At 44.2% G+C, this 19,730-nt stretch overlaps 1 protein-coding gene across 3 annotated transcripts in view; it reads right to left on the reverse strand.

Moving 5' to 3' along the window:
• The window catches only part of LOC124150448 (speract receptor-like), a 149,486-nt gene that overhangs the window by 73,153 nt on the left and 56,603 nt on the right, over positions 1 to 19,730 (reverse strand). For all 3 annotated transcript variants that reach the window (XR_007222519.1, XM_048400798.1, XM_048400797.1), the window contains exon 3: positions 1,825 to 1,945. Coding sequence is in view for 2 of the 3 variants with exons in the window: in XM_048400798.1 (XP_048256755.1) it covers positions 1,825 to 1,945 (121 nt within the window). In the remaining variant the exon portion in view is untranslated. The remainder of the gene's footprint in view (positions 1 to 1,824; positions 1,946 to 19,730) is intronic.

Below are 19,730 nucleotides of genomic sequence, written 5' to 3' on the forward strand. Positions count from 1 at the left end.
CAACTCCGCATTAAACAGCTATTTGCACTGATAATCAATAATGACTTGACCCCGCGTGATCGCCCAATACCATGATTTTAGAACATTTTGAATTTGTGAAGTGGTCGAGACGTATGCCGTTATCGTTGGTCTCGGAGAAAGTAAGTGTAGGCTGTTATCGTAGTCGTTATGTATTGCTGCGGGGAATTAATCCAGTTCTCAAGGTGCGCGAGGTACATATCTTCCTGAAGATGTTTGTACTGCTTCTAATACAGGCAATGTAATCATGGGGGGGGGTTTGGGAGAAAACAGGGGGGGGTGTTGAACAAACACCAGCGTCAAGAGGGATAAGGCCTTCAGTGGGGGGGGGGGGGGGGGGGGGGGGGGGGGGGGGGGGGGGGGGGGGGGGGGGGGGCTCGTATTAACACACTCCCCACCACTCACTGGAGCAGACATAGAGAGAAGATTATTGAACTATATAATCAAATCAATTTTCCTCTCAGACAGACACGCAAATATAACATCAGGCCCATTGCACACAACCGTTTGAATACACAAGTGATTTCATATTGCCATCATCAGCTTGCATATGGGTTTTGAGTACATTGGAATTTTATAAGTTTATTGCGGTTGATAGATATAAACGGTACTTTAAGTCTGGTTTGCGTGATGGACAAACATCATCCGCGATGCCAGGCTCAGACATTCGGAAAGAAGCTCTACTGGCTTGGCCACACACACATTGCTGACTCTTGTCACAGTCGGAAGTTGATCATTATATATTGGGGAACAAGACCTCTCGCGACATCTCATGATATAAATCCCCCCCCTCCCCCCCACCCCCCACCCCCCAACCCCCACCCCCCACCCCTTTCACTCGGTTTCTCATATACATGATTTCCCTCTCTACTCATGATATACATGACCTCCCTCTCTACTACAGTCCTGATATACATGACCCCCCCCCCACACACACACACACACTACAGTCTCTGATATACATGACCTCCCTCTCTACTACAGTCTCTGATATACATGTCCTCCATCCCTACTACAGTCTCTGATATACATGACCTCCTCTCTACTAGTCTCTGATATACATGACCTCCCCCCGGACTACAGTCTCTGATATACATGACCTCCCTCTCTACTACAGTCTCTGATATACATGACCTTCCTCTCTACTCCAGTCTCTGATATACATGACCTCGATCTCTACTCCAGTCTCTGATATACATGACCTCCCCCCGACTACAGTCTCTGATATACATGTCCTCCATCTCTACTACAGTCTCTGATATACATGTCCTCCATCCCTACTACAGTCTCTGATATACATGACCTCCCTCTCTACTAGTCTCTGATATACATGACCTCCCCCCGACTACAGTCTCTGATATACATGACCTCCCCTCTCTACTACAGTCTCTGATATACATGACCTTCCTCTCTACTCCAGTCTCTGATATACATGACCTCGATCTCTACTCCAGTCTCTGATATACATGACCTCCCCCCGACTACAGTCTCTGATATACATGTCCTCCATCTCTACTACAGTCTCTGATATACATGACCTTCCTCTCTACTACAGTCTCTGATATACATGATCTCCCCCCGACTACAGTCTCTGATATACATGTCCTCCATCTCTACTACAGTCTCTGATATACATGACCTCCCTCTCTACTACAGTCTCTGATATACATGACCTCCCTCTCTACTACAGTCTCTGATATACATGACCTCCCTTTCTACTACAGTCTCTGATATACATGACCTCCCTCTCTACTGCAGTTTCTGATATATATGACCTCCCTCTCTACTCCAGCCCGTGACACATACTTCTAGTGTCGGTCTTTGTCTCCGCAACGATCTTGATGAATGGGTTCTCCGTGTGTTGGTGGAAGTAGGGGCTGGTGTAGCCTCGGCGAAAAGTAACGTTGATGTCGTACTCCTTCAGCAGCTGAAAACAAATGATTGGCAGTCAGTGTGTCGCATAACACTAGCCCGGGGCGGCAACAAATACAATTATATGACAAACGTGCACTAGGCGAGAGGAGGAATTGAATTTTCTAGATTCAATCATTTATCATTGCAGACAAGAAAAACGCAGATATAAAGTTTCAGATTTTCGACAGTCTCAATAAATTCGTTTCGTATTAAGCATCTGATCAGAACATTTGAACTGTTTTAGAGCAATTAGTGTCCAAACGGGGCGTGAGTATTTTAATGGTTTGAGTTGGTTATGGGATGCGCTGAGGTTGCACAACACGACAACAGCACGCGCTGAGAGGAGCACGATGGATGAGGAAAAGGACATCGAGCTGTTTTTATGCAGTCTGATAAAATTATTGGCTTGTTTTCATTTCGCTGAATGCCTCATTAGCACATAGCTTTAAGCTCATGTGATATTTGCAAGATGTTCGTCAATGATAAGTGATACAGGGACAACGGCAGCCACATAGTCATGCTGCTTCAGCACACAAACACACACACACACACACACACACACACACACACACATTCACGAATCGACATACACATACACACACACAGTGATCAGTGACTCGCGTTTCTACCATGCACGTAAATGTAAAACATTAACATTTTTATTGGGAGTTCTTGTTTCTTGTTTCTCTAAAGCCTACTTTGCCCCAGGTGTAAATATAATGTGCACGGCCTATCGAGTTGGGGTATTGAACACCACGGGGTAAATTAAATCAACATTTTGATTGACGAAATGTACCCATCGGAGGTAAATGTGTGCATGTTAACAGTTTCCCAGGGTGTTGATGTACCCGATATAACGTGATGTAGGTAACGATTAGGCGACGTTGGAATACTTCCCAGGGTGTTGATGTACCCGATATAACGTGATGTAGGTAACGATAAGGCGATGTCGGAATACTTCCCAGGGTGTTGATGTACCCGATATAACGTGATGTAGGTAACAATAAGGCGATGTCGGAATACTTCCCAGGGTGTTGATGTACCCGATATAACGTGATGTAGGTAACGATTAGGCGATGTCGGAATACTTCCCAGGGTGTTGATGTACCCGATATAACGTAATGTAGGTAACGATTAGGCGATGTCGGAATACTTCCCAGGGTGTTGATGTACCCGATATAACGTGATGTAGGTAACGATTAGGCGATGTCGGAATACTTCCCAGGGTGTTGATGTACCCGATATAACGTAATGTAGGTAACGATTAGGCGATGTCGGAATACTTCCAAGGGTGTTGATGTACAGGATATAACGTAATGTAGGTAACAATAAGGCGATGCCGGAATATTTCCCAGGGTGTTGATGTACCCGATATAACGTGATGTAGGTAACAATAAGGCGATGTCGGAATACTTCCCAGGGTGTTGATGTACCCGATATAACGTAATGTAGGTAACGATTAGGCGATGTCGGAATACTTCCAAGGGTGTTGATGTACCCGATATAACGTGATGTAGGTAACGATTAGGCGATGTCGGAATACTTCCCAGGGTGTTGATGTACCCGATATAACGTAATGTAGGTAACGATGACGTGATGTCGGAATACTTCCCAGGGTGTTGATGTACCCGATATAACGTAATGTAGGTAACGATTAGGCGATGTCGGAATACTTCCAAGGGTGTTGATGTACCCGATATAACGTGATGTAGGTAACGATTAGGCGATGTCGGAATACTTCCCAGGGTGTTGATGTACCCGATATAAAGTAATGTAGGTAACGATTAGGCGATGTCGGAATACTTCCAAGGGTGTTGATGTACAGGATATAACGTAATGTAGGTAACGATTAGGCGATGTCGGAATACTTCCCAGGGTGTTGATGTACCCGATATAACGTAATGTAGGTAACGATTAGGCGATGTCGGAATACTTCCAAGGGTGTTGATGTACAGGATATAACGTAATGTAGGTAACAATAAGGCGATGCCGGAATATTTCCCAGGGTGTTGATGTACCCGATATAACGTGATGTAGGTAACAATAAGGCGATGTCGGAATACTTCCCAGGGTGTTGATGTACCCGATATAACGTTAATGTAGGTAACGATTAGGCGATGTCGGAATACTTCCAAGGGTGTTGATGTACCCGATATAACGTGATGTAGGTAACGATTAGGCGATGTCGGAATACTTCCAAGGGTGTTGATGTACCCGATATAACGTGATGCAGGTAACGATTAGGCGATGTCGGAATACTTCCCAGGGTGTTGATGTACCCGATATAACGTAATGTAGGTAACGATTAGGCGATGTCGGAATACTTCCCAGGGTGTTGATGTACCCGATATAACGTGATGTAGGTAACGATTAGGCGATGTTGGAATACTTCCCAGGGTGTTGATGTACCCGATATAAAGTAATGTAGGTAACAATTAGGCGATGTCGGAATACTTCCCAGGGTGTTGATGTACCCGATATAACGTAATGTAGGTAACAATAAGGCGATGCCGGAATATTTCCCAGGGTGTTGATGTACCCGATATAACGTGATGTAGGTAACAATATAAGGCGATGTCGGAATACTTCCCAGGGTGTTGATGTACCCGATATAACGTAATGTAGGTAACGATTAGGCGATGTCGGAATGCTTCCAAGGGTGTTGATGTACCCGATATAACGTGATGTAGGTAACGATTAGGCGATGTCGGAATACTTCCCAGGGTGTTGATGTAACCGATATAACGTAATGTAGGTAACGATTAGGCGATGTCGGAATACTTCCAAGGGTGTTGATGTACCCGATATAACGTGATGCAGGTAACGATTAGGCGATGTCGGAATACTTCCAAGGGTGTTGATGTACCCGATATAACGTAATGTAGGTAACGATTAGGCGATGTCGGAATACTTCCAAGGGTGTTGATGTACCCGATATAACGTGATGTAGGTAACGATTAGGCGATGTCGGAATACTTCCCAGGGTGTTGATGTACCCGATATAAAGTAATGTAGGTAACAATTAGGCGATGTCGGAATACTTCCAAGGGTGTTGATGTACACGATATAACGTAATGTAGGTAACAATAAGGCGATGCCGGAATATTTCCCAGGGTGTTGATGTACACGATATAACGTAATGTAGGTAACAATAAGGCGATGTCGGAATACTTCCCAGGGTGTTGATGTACCCGATATAACGTGATGTAGGTAACGATAAGGCGATGTCGGAATACTTCCCAGGGTGTTGATGTACCCGATATAACGTGATGTAGGTAACAATAAGGCGATGTCGGAATACTTCCCAGGGTGTTGATGTACCCGATATAACGTGATGTAGGTAACGATAAGGCGATGTCGGAATACTTCCCAGGGTGTTGATGTACCCGATATAACGTGATGTAGGTAACGATAAGGCGACGTTGGAATACTTCCCAGGGTGTTGATGTACCCGATATAACGTGATGTAGGTAACAATAAGGCGATGTCGGAATACTTCCCAGGGTGTTGATGTACCCGATATAACGTGATGTAGGTAACAATAAGGCGATGTCGGAATACTTCCCAGGGTGTTGATGTACCCGATATAACGTGATGTAGGTAACAATAAGGCGATGCGGAATACTTCCCAGGGTGTTGATGTACCCGATATAACGTAATGTAGGTAACGATTAGGCGATGTCGGAATACTTCCAAGGGTGTTGATGTACCCGATATAACGTGATGTAGGTAACGATTAGGCGATGTCGGAATACTTCCCAGGGTGTTGATGTACCCGATATAACGTAATGTAGGTAACGATTAGGCGATGTCGGAATACTTCCCAGGGTGTTGATGTACACGATATAACGTAATGTAGGTAACAATAAGGCGATGCCGGAATATTTCCCAGGGTGTTGATGTACCCGATATAACGTGATGTAGGTAACAATAAGGCGATGTCGGAATACTTCCCAGGGTGTTGATGTACCCGATATAACGTAATGTAGGTAACGATTAGGCGATGTCGGAATACTTCCCAGGGTGTTGATGTACCCGATATAAAGTAATGTAGGTAACGATTAGGCGATGTCGGAATACTTCCAAGGGTGTTGATGTACAGGATATAACGTAATGTAGGTAACAATAAGGCGATGCCGGAATATTTCCCAGGGTGTTGATGTACCCGATATAACGTGATGTAGGTAACAATATGGCGATGTCGGAATACTTCCCAGGGTGTTGATGTACCCGATATAACGTAATGTAGGTAACGATTAGGCGATATCGGAATACTTCCAAGGGTGTTGATGTACCCGATATAACGTGATGTAGGTAACGATTAGGCGATGTCGGAATACTTCCCAGGGTGTTGATGTACCCGATATAACGTAATGTAGGTAACGATTAGGCGATGTCGGAATACTTCCAAGGGTGTTGATGTACACGATATAACGTAATGTAGGTAACAATAAGGCGATGCCGGAATATTTCCCAGGGTGTTGATGTACCCGATATAACGTGATGTAGGTAACAATAAGGCGATGTCGGAATACTTCCCAGGGTGTTGATGTACCCGATATAACGTGATGTAGGTAACAATAAGGCGATGTCGGAATACTTCCCAGGGTGTTGATGTACCCGATATAACGTAATGTAGGTAACGATTAGGCGATGTCGGAATACTTCCAAGGGTGTTGATGTACCCGATATAACGTGATGTAGGTAACGATTAGGCGATGTCGGAATACTTCCCAGGGTGTTGATGTACCCGATATAACGTGATGTAGGTAACGATTACGCGATGTCGGAATACTTCCCAGGGTGTTGATGTACCCGATATAACGTAATGTAGGTAACGATTAGGCGATGTCGGAATACTTCCAAGGGTGTTGATGTACCCGATATAACGTGATGTAGGTAACGATTAGGCGATGTCGGAATACTTCCCAGGGTGTTGATGTACCCGATATAAAGTAATGTAGGTAACGATTAGGCGATGTCGGAATACTTCCAAGGGTGTTGATGTACAGGATATAACGTAATGTAGGTAACAATAAGGCGATGTCGGAATACTTCCAAGGGTGTTGATGTACCCGATATAACGTGATGTAGGTAACGATTAGGCGATGTCGGAATACTTCCCAGGGTGTTGATGTACCCGATATAACGTAATGTAGGTAACGATTAGGCGATGTCGGAATACTTCCAAGGGTGTTGATGTACCCGATATAACGTGATGTAGGTAACGATTAGGCGATGTCGGAATACTTCCCAGGGTGTTGATGTAACCGATATAACGTAATGTAGGTAACGATTAGGCGATGTCGGAATACTTCCCAGGGTGTTGATGTACCCGATATAACGTAATGTAGGTAACGATTAGGCGATGTCGGAATACTTCCAAGGGTGTTGATGTACCCGATATAACGTGATGTAGGTAACGATTAGGCGATGTCGGAATACTTCCCAGGGTGTTGATGTACCCGATATAAAGTAATGTAGGTAACAATTAGGCGATGTCGGAATACTTCCAAGGGTGTTGATGTACCCGATATAACGTAATGTAGGTAACAATAAGGCGATGCCGGAATATTTCCCAGGGTGTTGATGTACCCGATATAACGTGATGTAGGTAACAATAAGGCGATGTCGGAATACTTCCCAGGGTGTTGATGTACCCGATATAACGTGATGTAGGTAACGATAAGGCGATGTCGGAATACTTCCCAGGGTGTTGATGTACCCGATATAACGTGATGTAGGTAACGATAAGGCGATGTCGGAATACTTCCCAGGGTGTTGATGTACCCGATATAACGTGATGTAGGTAACGATAAGGCGATGTCGGAATACTTCCCAGGGTGTTGATGTACCCGATATAACGTGATGTAGGTAACCATAAGGCGATGTCGGAATACTTCCCAGGGTGTTGATGTACCCGATATAACGTGATGTAGGTAACGATAAGGCGACGTTGGAATACTTCCCAGGGTGTTGATGTACCCGATATAACGTGATGTAGGGTAACGATAAGGCGATGTCGGAATACTTCCCAGGGTGTTGATGTACCCGATATAACGTGATGTAGGTAACAATAAGGCGATGTCGGAATACTTCCAAGGGTGTTGATGTACCCGATATAACGTGATGTAGGTAACAATAAGGCAATGCCGGAATACTTCCCAGGGTGTTGATGTACCCGATATAACGTAATGTAGGTAACGATTAGGCGATGTCGGAATACTTCCAAGGGTGTTGATGTACCCGATATAACGTGATGTAGGTAACGATTAGGCGATGTCGGAATACTTCCCAGGGTGTTGATGTACCCGATATAACGTAATGTAGGTAACGATTAGGCGATGTCGGGATACTTCCCAGGGTGTTGATGTACACGATATAACGTAATGTAGGTAACAATAAGGCGATGCCGGAATATTTCCCAGGGTGTTGATGTACCCGATATAACGTGATGTAGGTAACAATAAGGCGATGTCGGAATACTTCCCAGGGTGTTGATGTACCCGATATAACGTAATGTAGGTAACGATTAGGCGATGTCGGAATACTTCCCAGGGTGTTGATGTACCCGATATAAAGTAATGTAGGTAACGATTAGGCGATGTCGGAATACTTCCAAGGGTGTTGATGTACACGATATAACGTAATGAAGGTAACAATAAGGCGATGCCGGAATATTTCCAAGGGTGTTGATGTACCCGATATAACGTGATGTAGGTAACAATAAGGCGATGTCGGAATACTTCCCAGGGTGTTGATGTACCCGATATAAAGTGATGTAGGTAACAATAAGGCGATGTCGGAATACTTCCAAGGGTGTTGATGTGCCCGATATAACGTGATGTAGGTAACGATAAGGCGATGTTGGAATACTTCCCAGGGTGTTGATGTACCCGATATAACGTGATGTAGGTAACAATAAGGCGATGTCGGAATACTTCCCAGGGTGTTGATGTACCCGATATAACGTGATGTAGGTAACAATAAGGCGATGTCGGAATACTTCCAAGGGTGTTGATGTACCCGATAAAACGTGATGTAGGTAACGATAAGGCGACGTTGGAATACTTCCCAGGGTGTTGATGTACCCGATATAACGTGATGTAGGTAACGATTAGGCGATGTCGGAATACTTCCCAGGGTGTTGATGTACCCGATATAACGTAATGTAGGTAACGATTAGGCGATGTCGGAATACTTCCAAGGGTGTTGATGTACACGATATAACGTAATGTAGGTAACAATAAGGCGATGCCGGAATATTTCCCAGGGTGTTGATGTACCCGATATAACGTGATGTAGGTAACAATATGGCGATGTCGGAATACTTCCCAGGGTGTTGATGTACCCGATATAACGTAATGTAGGTAACGATTAGGCGATGTCGGAATACTTCCAAGGGTGTTGATGTACCCGATATAACGTGATGTAGGTAACGATTAGGCGATGTCGGAATACTTCCCAGGGTGTTGATGTACCCGATATAACGTAATGTAGGTAACGATTAGGCGATGTCGGAATACTTCCAAGGGTGTTGATGTACACGATATAACGTGATGTAGGTAACAATAAGGCGATGTCGGAATACTTCCCAGGGTGTTGATGTACCCGATATAAAGTGATGTAGGTAACAATAAGGCGATGTCGGAATACTTCCAAGGGTGTTGATGTGCCCGATATAACGTGATGTAGGTAACGATAAGGCGATGTTGGAATACTTCCCAGGGTGTTGATGTACCCGATATAACGTGATGTAGGTAACAATAAGGCGATGTCGGAATACTTCCAAGGGTGTTGATGTACCCGATATAACGTGATGTAGGTAACAATAAGGCAATGCCGGAATACTTCCCAGGGTGTTGATGTACCCGATATAACGTAATGTAGGTAACGATTAGGCGATGTCGGAATACTTCCAAGGGTGTTGATGTACCCGATATAACGTGATGTAGGTAACGATTAGGCGATGTCGGAATACTTCCCAGGGTGTTGATGTACCCGATATAACGTAATGTAGGTAACGATTAGGCGATGTCGGAATACTTCCCAGGGTGTTGATGTACACGATATAACGTAATGTAGGTAACAATAAGGCGATGCCGGAATATTTCCCAGGGTGTTGATGTACCCGATATAACGTGATGTAGGTAACAATAAGGCGATGTCGGAATACTTCCCAGGGTGTTGATGTACCCGATATAACGTAATGTAGGTAACGATTAGGCGATGTCGGAATACTTCCCAGGGTGTTGATGTACCCGATATAAAGTAATGTAGGTAACGATTAGGCGATGTCGGAATACTTCCAAGGGTGTTGATGTACACGATATAACGTAATGAAGGTAACAATAAGGCGATGCCGGAATATTTCCCAGGGTGTTGATGTACCCGATATAACGTGATGTAGGTAACAATAAGGCGATGTCGGAATACTTCCCAGGGTGTTGATGTACCCGATATAAAGTGATGTAGGTAACAATAAGGCGATGTCGGAATACTTCCAAGGGTGTTGATGTGCCCGATATAACGTGATGTAGGTAACGATAAGGCGACGTTGGAATACTTCCCAGGGTGTTGATGTACCCGATATAACGTGATGTAGGTAACAATAAGGCGATGTCGGAATACTTCCCAGGGTGTTGATGTACCCGATATAACGTGATGTAGGTAACAATAAGGCGATGTCGGAATACTTCCAAGGGTGTTGATGTACCCGATAAAACGCGATGTAGGTAACGATAAGGTGACGTTGGAATACTTCCCAGGGTGTTGATGTACCCGATATAACGTGATGTAGGTAACGATTAGGCGATGTCGGAATACTTCCCAGGGTGTTCATGTACCCGATATAACGTAATGTAGGTAACGATTAGGCGATGTCGGAATACTTCCAAGGGTGTTGATGTACAGGATATAACGTAATGTAGGTAACAATAAGGCGATGCCGGAATATTTCCCAGGGTGTTGATGTACCCGATATAACGTGATGTAGGTAACAATATGGCGATGTCGGAATACTTCCCAGGGTGTTGATGTACCCGATATAACGTAATGTAGGTAACGATTAGGCGATATCGGAATACTTCCAAGGGTGTTGATGTACCCGATATAACGTGATGTAGGTAACGATTAGGCGATGTCGGAATACTTCCCAGGGTGTTGATGTACCCGATATAACGTAATGTAGGTAACGATTAGGCGATGTCGGAATACTTCCAAGGGTGTTGATGTACAGGATATAACGTAATGTAGGTAACAATAAGGCGATGCCGGAATATTTCCCAGGGTGTTGATGTACCCGATATAACGTGATGTAGGTAACAATATGGCGATGTCGGAATACTTCCCAGGGTGTTGATGTACCCGATATAACGTGATGTAGGTAACAATAAGGCGATGTCGGAATACTTCCCAGGGTGTTGATGTACCCGATATAACGTAATGTAGGTAACGATTAGGCGATGTCGGAATACTTCCAAGGGTGTTGATGTACCCGATATAACGTGATGTAGGTAACGATTAGGCGATGTCGGAATACTTCCCAGGGTGTTGATGTACCCGATATAACGTAATGTAGGTAACGATTAGGCGATGTCGGAATACTTCCCAGGGTGTTGATGTACCCGATATAACGTAATGTAGGTAACGATTAGGCGATGTCGGAATACTTCCAAGGGTGTTGATGTACCCGATATAACGTGATGTAGGTAACGATTAGGCGATGTCGGAATACTTCCCAGGGTGTTGATGTACCCGATATAAAGTAATGTAGGTAACGATTAGGCGATGTCGGAATACTTCCAAGGGTGTTGATGTACAGGATATAACGTAATGTAGGTAACAATAAGGCGATGTCGGAATACTTCCAAGGGTGTTGATGTACCCGATATAACGTGATGTAGGTAACGATTAGGCGATGTCGGAATACTTCCCAGGGTGTTGATGTACCCGATATAACGTAATGTAGGTAACGATTAGGCGATGTCGGAATACTTCCAAGGGTGTTGATGTACCCGATATAACGTGATGTAGGTAACGATTAGGCGATGTCGGAATACTTCCCAGGGTGTTGATGTAACCGATATAACGTAATGTAGGTAACGATTAGGCGATGTCGGAATACTTCCCAGGGTGTTGATGTACCCGATATAACGTAATGTAGGTAACGATTAGGCGATGTCGGAATACTTCCAAGGGTGTTGATGTACCCGATATAACGTGATGTAGGTAACGATTAGGCGATGTCGGAATACTTCCCAGGGTGTTGATGTACCCGATATAAAGTAATGTAGGTAACAATTAGGCGATGTCGGAATACTTCCAAGGGTGTTGATGTACCCGATATAACGTAATGTAGGTAACAATAAGGCGATGCCGGAATATTTCCCAGGGTGTTGATGTACCCGATATAACGTGATGTAGGTAACAATAAGGCGATGTCGGAATACTTCCCAGGGTGTTGATGTACCCGATATAACGTGATGTAGGTAACGATAAGGCGATGTCGGAATACTTCCCAGGGTGTTGATGTACCCGATATAACGTGATGTAGGTAACAATAAGGCGATGTCGGAATACTTCCCAGGGTGTTGATGTACCCGATATAACGTGATGTAGGTAACGATAAGGCGATGTCGGAATACTTCCCAGGGTGTTGATGTACCCGATATAACGTGATGTAGGTAACAATAAGGCGATGTCGGAATACTTCCCAGGGTGTTGATGTACCCGATATAACGTGATGTAGGTAACGATAAGGCGACGTTGGAATACTTCCCAGGGTGTTGATGTACCCGATATAACGTGATGTAGGTAACAATAAGGCGATGTCGGAATACTTCCCAGGGTGTTGATGTACCCGATATAACGTGATGTAGGTAACAATAAGGCGATGTCGGAATACTTCCAAGGGTGTTGATGTACCCGATATAACGTGATGTAGGTAACAATAAGGCAATGCCGGAATACTTCCCAGGGTGTTGATGTACCCGATATAACGTAATGTAGGTAACGATTAGGCGATGTCGGAATACTTCCAAGGGTGTTGATGTACCCGATATAACGTGATGTAGGTAACGATTAGGCGATGTCGGAATACTTCCCAGGGTGTTGATGTACCCGATATAACGTAATGTAGGTAACGATTAGGCGATGTCGGGATACTTCCCAGGGTGTTGATGTACACGATATAACGTAATGTAGGTAACAATAAGGCGATGCCGGAATATTTCCCAGGGTGTTGATGTACCCGATATAACGTGATGTAGGTAACAATAAGGCGATGTCGGAATACTTCCCAGGGTGTTGATGTACCCGATATAACGTAATGTAGGTAACGATTAGGCGATGTCGGAATACTTCCCAGGGTGTTGATGTACCCGATATAAAGTAATGTAGGTAACGATTAGGCGATGTCGGAATACTTCCAAGGGTGTTGATGTACACGATATAACGTAATGAAGGTAACAATAAGGCGATGCCGGAATATTTCCAAGGGTGTTGATGTACCCGATATAACGTGATGTAGGTAACAATAAGGCGATGTCGGAATACTTCCCAGGGTGTTGATGTACCCGATATAAAGTGATGTAGGTAACAATAAGGCGATGTCGGAATACTTCCAAGGGTGTTGATGTGCCCGATATAACGTGATGTAGGTAACGATAAGGCGATGTTGGAATACTTCCCAGGGTGTTGATGTACCCGATATAACGTGATGTAGGTAACAATAAGGCGATGTCGGAATACTTCCCAGGGTGTTGATGTACCCGATATAACGTGATGTAGGTAACAATAAGGCGATGTCGGAATACTTCCAAGGGTGTTGATGTACCCGATAAAACGTGATGTAGGTAACGATAAGGCGACGTTGGAATACTTCCCAGGGTGTTGATGTACCCGATATAACGTGATGTAGGTAACGATTAGGCGATGTCGGAATACTTCCCAGGGTGTTGATGTACCCGATATAACGTAATGTAGGTAACGATTAGGCGATGTCGGAATACTTCCAAGGGTGTTGATGTACACGATATAACGTAATGTAGGTAACAATAAGGCGATGCCGGAATATTTCCCAGGGTGTTGATGTACCCGATATAACGTGATGTAGGTAACAATATGGCGATGTCGGAATACTTCCCAGGGTGTTGATGTACCCGATATAACGTAATGTAGGTAACGATTAGGCGATGTCGGAATACTTCCAAGGGTGTTGATGTACCCGATATAACGTGATGTAGGTAACGATTAGGCGATGTCGGAATACTTCCCAGGGTGTTGATGTACCCGATATAACGTAATGTAGGTAACGATTAGGCGATGTCGGAATACTTCCAAGGGTTTTGATGTACACGATATAACGTGATGTAGGTAACAATAAGGCGATGTCGGAATACTTCCCAGGGTGTTGATGTACCCGATATAAAGTGATGTAGGTAACAATAAGGCGATGTCGGAATACTTCCAAGGGTGTTGATGTGCCCGATATAACGTGATGTAGGTAACGATAAGGCGATGTTGGAATACTTCCCAGGGTGTTGATGTACCCGATATAACGTGATGTAGGTAACAATAAGGCGATGTCGGAATACTTCCCAGGGTGTTGATGTACCCGATATAACGTGATGTAGGTAACAATAAGGCGATGTCGGAATACTTCCAAGGGTGTTGATGTACCCGATAAAACGTGATGTAGGTAACGATAAGGCGACGTTGGAATACTTCCCAGGGTGTTGATGTACCCGATATAACGTGATGTAGGTAACGATTAGGCGATGTCGGAATACTTCCCAGGGTGTTGATGTACCCGATATAACGTAATGTAGGTAACGATTAGGCGATGTCGGAATACTTCCAAGGGTGTTGATGTACACGATATAACGTAATGTAGGTAACAATAAGGCGATGCCGGAATATTTCCCAGGGTGTTGATGTACCCGATATAACGTGATGTAGGTAACAATATGGCGATGTCGGAATACTTCCCAGGGTGTTGATGTACCCGATATAACGTAATGTAGGTAACGATTAGGCGATGTCGGAATACTTCCAAGGGTGTTGATGTACCCGATATAACGTAATGTAGGTAACGATTAGGCGATGTCGGAATACTTCCCAGGGTGTTGATGTACCCGATATAACGTAATGTAGGTAACGATTAGGCGATGTCGGAATACTTCCAAGGGTGTTGATGTACACGATATAACGTAATGTAGGTAACAATAAGGCAATGCCGAAATATTTCCCAGGGTGTTGATGTACCCGATATAACGTGATGTAGGTAACAATAAGGCGATGTCGGAATACTTCCCAGGGTGTTGATGTACCCGATATAAAGTAATGTAGGTAACGATTAGGCGATGTCGGAATACTTCCAAGGGTGTTGATGTACACGATATAACGTAATGAAGGTAACAATAAGGCGATGCCGGAATATTTCCAAGGGTGTTGATGTACCCGATATAACGTGATGTAGGTAACAATAAGGCGATGTCGGAATACTTCCCAGGGTGTTGATGTACCCGATATAAAGTGATGTAGGTAACAATAAGGCGATGTCGGAATACTTCCAAGGGTGTTGATGTGCCCGATATAACGTGATGTAGGTAACGATAAGGCGATGTTGGAATACTTCCCAGGGTGTTGATGTACCCGATATAACGTGATGTAGGTAACAATAAGGCGATGTCGGAATACTTCCCAGGGTGTTGATGTACCCGATATAAAGTGATGTAGGTAACAATAAGGCGATGTCGGAATACTTCCAAGGGTGTTGATGTGCCCGATATAACGTGATGTAGGTAACGATAAGGCGATGTTGGAATACTTCCCAGGGTGTTGATGTACCCGATATAACGTGATGTAGGTAACAATAAGGCGATGTCGGAATACTTCCCAGGGTGTTGATGTACCCGATATAACGTGATGTAGGTAACAATAAGGCGATGTCGGAATACTTCCAAGGGTGTTGATGTACCCGATAAAACGTGATGTAGGTAACGATAAGGCGACGTTGGAATACTTCCCAGGGTGTTGATGTACCCGATATAACGTGATGTAGGTAACGATTAGGCGATGTCGGAATACTTCCCAGGGTGTTGATGTACCCGATATAACGTAATGTAGGTAACGATTAGGCGATGTCGGAATACTTCCAAGGGTGTTGATGTACACGATATAACGTAATGTAGGTAACAATAAGGCGATGCCGGAATATTTCCCAGGGTGTTGATGTACCCGATATAACGTGATGTAGGTAACAATATGGCGATGTCGGAATACTTCCCAGGGTGTTGATGTACCCGATATAACGTAATGTAGGTAACGATTAGGCGATGTCGGAATACTTCCAAGGGTGTTGATGTACCCGATATAACGTAATGTAGGTAACGATTAGGCGATGTCGGAATACTTCCCAGGGTGTTGATGTACCCGATATAACGTAATGTAGGTAACGATTAGGCGATGTCGGAATACTTCCAAGGGTGTTGATGTACACGATATAACGTAATGTAGGTAACAATAAGGCAATGCCGAAATATTTCCCAGGGTGTTGATGTACCCGATATAACGTGATGTAGGTAACAATAAGGCGATGTCGGAATACTTCCCAGGGTGTTGATGTACCCGATATAAAGTAATGTAGGTAACGATTAGGCGATGTCGGAATACTTCCAAGGGTGTTGATGTACACGATATAACGTAATGAAGGTAACAATAAGGCGATGCCGGAATATTTCCAAGGGTGTTGATGTACCCGATATAACGTGATGTAGGTAACAATAAGGCGATGTCGGAATACTTCCCAGGGTGTTGATGTACCCGATATAAAGTGATGTAGGTAACAATAAGGCGATGTCGGAATACTTCCAAGGGTGTTGATGTGCCCGATATAACGTGATGTAGGTAACGATAAGGCGATGTTGGAATACTTCCCAGGGTGTTGATGTACCCGATATAACGTGATGTAGGTAACAATAAGGCGATGTCGGAATACTTCCCAGGGTGTTGATGTACCCGATATAACGTGATGTAGGTAACAATAAGGCGATGTCGGAATACTTCCAAGGGTGTTGATGTACCCGATAAAACGTGATGTAGGTAACGATAAGGCGACGTTGGAATACTTCCCAGGGTGTTGATGTACCCGATATAACGTGATGTAGGTAACGATTAGGCGATGTCGGAATACTTCCCAGGGTGTTGATGTACCCGATATAACGTAATGTAGGTAACGATTAGGCGATGTCGGAATACTTCCAAGGGTGTTGATGTACACGATATAACGTAATGTAGGTAACAATAAGGCGATGCCGGAATATTTCCCAGGGTGTTGATGTACCCGATATAACGTGATGTAGGTAACAATATGGCGATGTCGGAATACTTCCCAGGGTGTTGATGTACCCGATATAACGTAATGTAGGTAACGATTAGGCGATGTCGGAATACTTCCAAGGGTGTTGATGTACCCGATATAACGTGATGTAGGTAACGATTAGGCGATGTCGGAATACTTCCCAGGGTGTTGATGTACCCGATATAACGTAATGTAGGTAACGATTAGGCGATGTCGGAATACTTCCAAGGGTGTTGATGTACACGATATAACGTAATGTAGGTAACAATAAGGCAATGCCGAAATATTTCCCAGGGTGTTGATGTACCCGATATAACGTGATGTAGGTAACAATAAGGCGATGTCGGAATACTTCCCAGGGTGTTGATGTACCCGATATAACGTAATGTAGGTAACGATTAGGCGATGTCGGAATACTTCCAAGGGTGTTGATGTACCCGATATAACGTGATGTAGGTAACGATTAGGCGATGTCGGAATACTTCCCAGGGTGTTGATGTACCCGATATAAAGTAATGTGGGTAACGATTAGGCGATGTCGGAATACTTCCAAGGTTGTTGATGTACCCGATATAACGTAATGTAGGTAACAATAAGGCGACGTTGGAATACTTCACTTGACAAAAGTGGGATGTCAGACAAGAATAGAAACACGCACATGTCAAAGCACCGCTTGTAAGGGTAATATACCGTAACAACCAACTGATAGGGAGGGGTTACCACTAAATCACTGGGGGATAACAGTTAACTGACTGAGAGGTGCAACCACTAACTCAACGGGAGGGATAACAACCAACTGATTGGGAGGGATAACCACTAACTGATTGGGAGGGATAACAACCAACTGATTGGGAGGGATAACCACTAACTGACTCAGAGGGGCAACCGCTAACTGATTAGGAGGGAAAACTACTAACTGATTGGGAAGGATAACCACTAACTGATTGGGAGGGATATCCACTAACTGGTTGAGAGGGATAACCACTAACTGATTGGGAGGGATAACCACTAACTAATTGGGAGGGGTAACCACTAACTGATTGGGAGGGATAACCACTAACTGATTGGGAGGGGTAACCACTAACTGATTGGGAGGGATAACCACTAACTGATTGGGAGGGATAACCACTAACTGATTGGGAGGGGTAACCACTAACTGATTGGGAGGGGTAACCACTAACTGATTGGGAGGGGTAACCACTAACTGATTGGGAGGGGTAACCACTAACTGATTGGGAGGGATAACCACTAACTGACTGAGAAGGATAACCACTAACTGATTGGGAGGGATAACCACTAACTGATTGGGAGGGATAACCACTAACTGACTGAGAGTTAACCACTAACTGATTGGGAGGTAAAAACGCTAACTGATTGGGTGGGATAACTACTAACTGATTGGGAGGGATAACCACTAACTGATTGGGAGATAAAAACGCTAACTGATTGGGTGGGATAACCACTAACTGATTGGGAGGGGTAACCACTCTCTGACTAAATTGTGTAACCATTAGCGAACTGCCAGGTTAATTGACTGGAAGGATTAGCTGACTGTGACGTGTGATCTAGTTTATCACCCACAATTGCAATTAAGACGCTACAGTTAATGATGGCATGACCCGTGATTATACTGTGCATGTTCAATAAGTTGGCCGAGGGTCATTACTTGCCAACTGATAATGAAGCTCATTATCCTGTGTAATCACTGTAGCCAGGCGGGAGGCGTAATGAGGACGCTGGCGCGGTCACGAAGACAACATAGTTCAACAATAATGTCGGGTATTCTGTTCCAATCTTCTCATCCCCTTAGATACCCATATCTCTAGACCCGCACCCCCAATACCCAACCCACCCTACCCACAAATCTACCCCGATATCCTCCCCACATCGTCTTTCTGATTTAGAGACTACAAAACGAGCGATGCCTTATCATAAATAACTGAAAAAACTGCGAATGTAATATTGTAATATTATTTACCAAACGCATATGTTGCCATAACATTGCCGTGATTGGCTGGACCCCTGGCACCAGTGTGGGCAAACCTTTTATGTTCACATTGGGAGATAAAGAGAGAGAGAAAGAGAGAGAGAGAGAGAGAGAGAGAGAGAGAGAGAGAGAGAGAGAGAGAGACAGAGAGAGAGAGAGAGACAGAGAGAGAGAGAGAGAGAGAAAGAGAGGGAAAGAGAGAGTGTGAGAGAGAAAGAGAGAGTGAGAGAGAGAAAGAGAGAGTGAGAGAGAGAAAGAAAGAGAAAGAGAGAGAAAGAGAGAGTGAGAGAGAGAAAGAGAGAGAGAGTGAGAGAGAGAAAAAGAGAGAGTGAGAGAGAGAAAGAGAGAGTGAGAGAGAGCGACGGTTTTACTGTTGTTGAAGGCAGTAGGGTGTGACATGTTTGTAGGAGATGAACAGAGATCACGCGAGAAGCACAATCTCGAGAG

This window comes from Haliotis rufescens, unplaced genomic scaffold (assembly GCF_023055435.1).
Source record: "Haliotis rufescens isolate VD_foot unplaced genomic scaffold, xgHalRufe1.0.p SCAF_20, whole genome shotgun sequence".
NCBI lineage: Eukaryota > Metazoa > Mollusca > Gastropoda > Lepetellida > Haliotidae > Haliotis > Haliotis rufescens.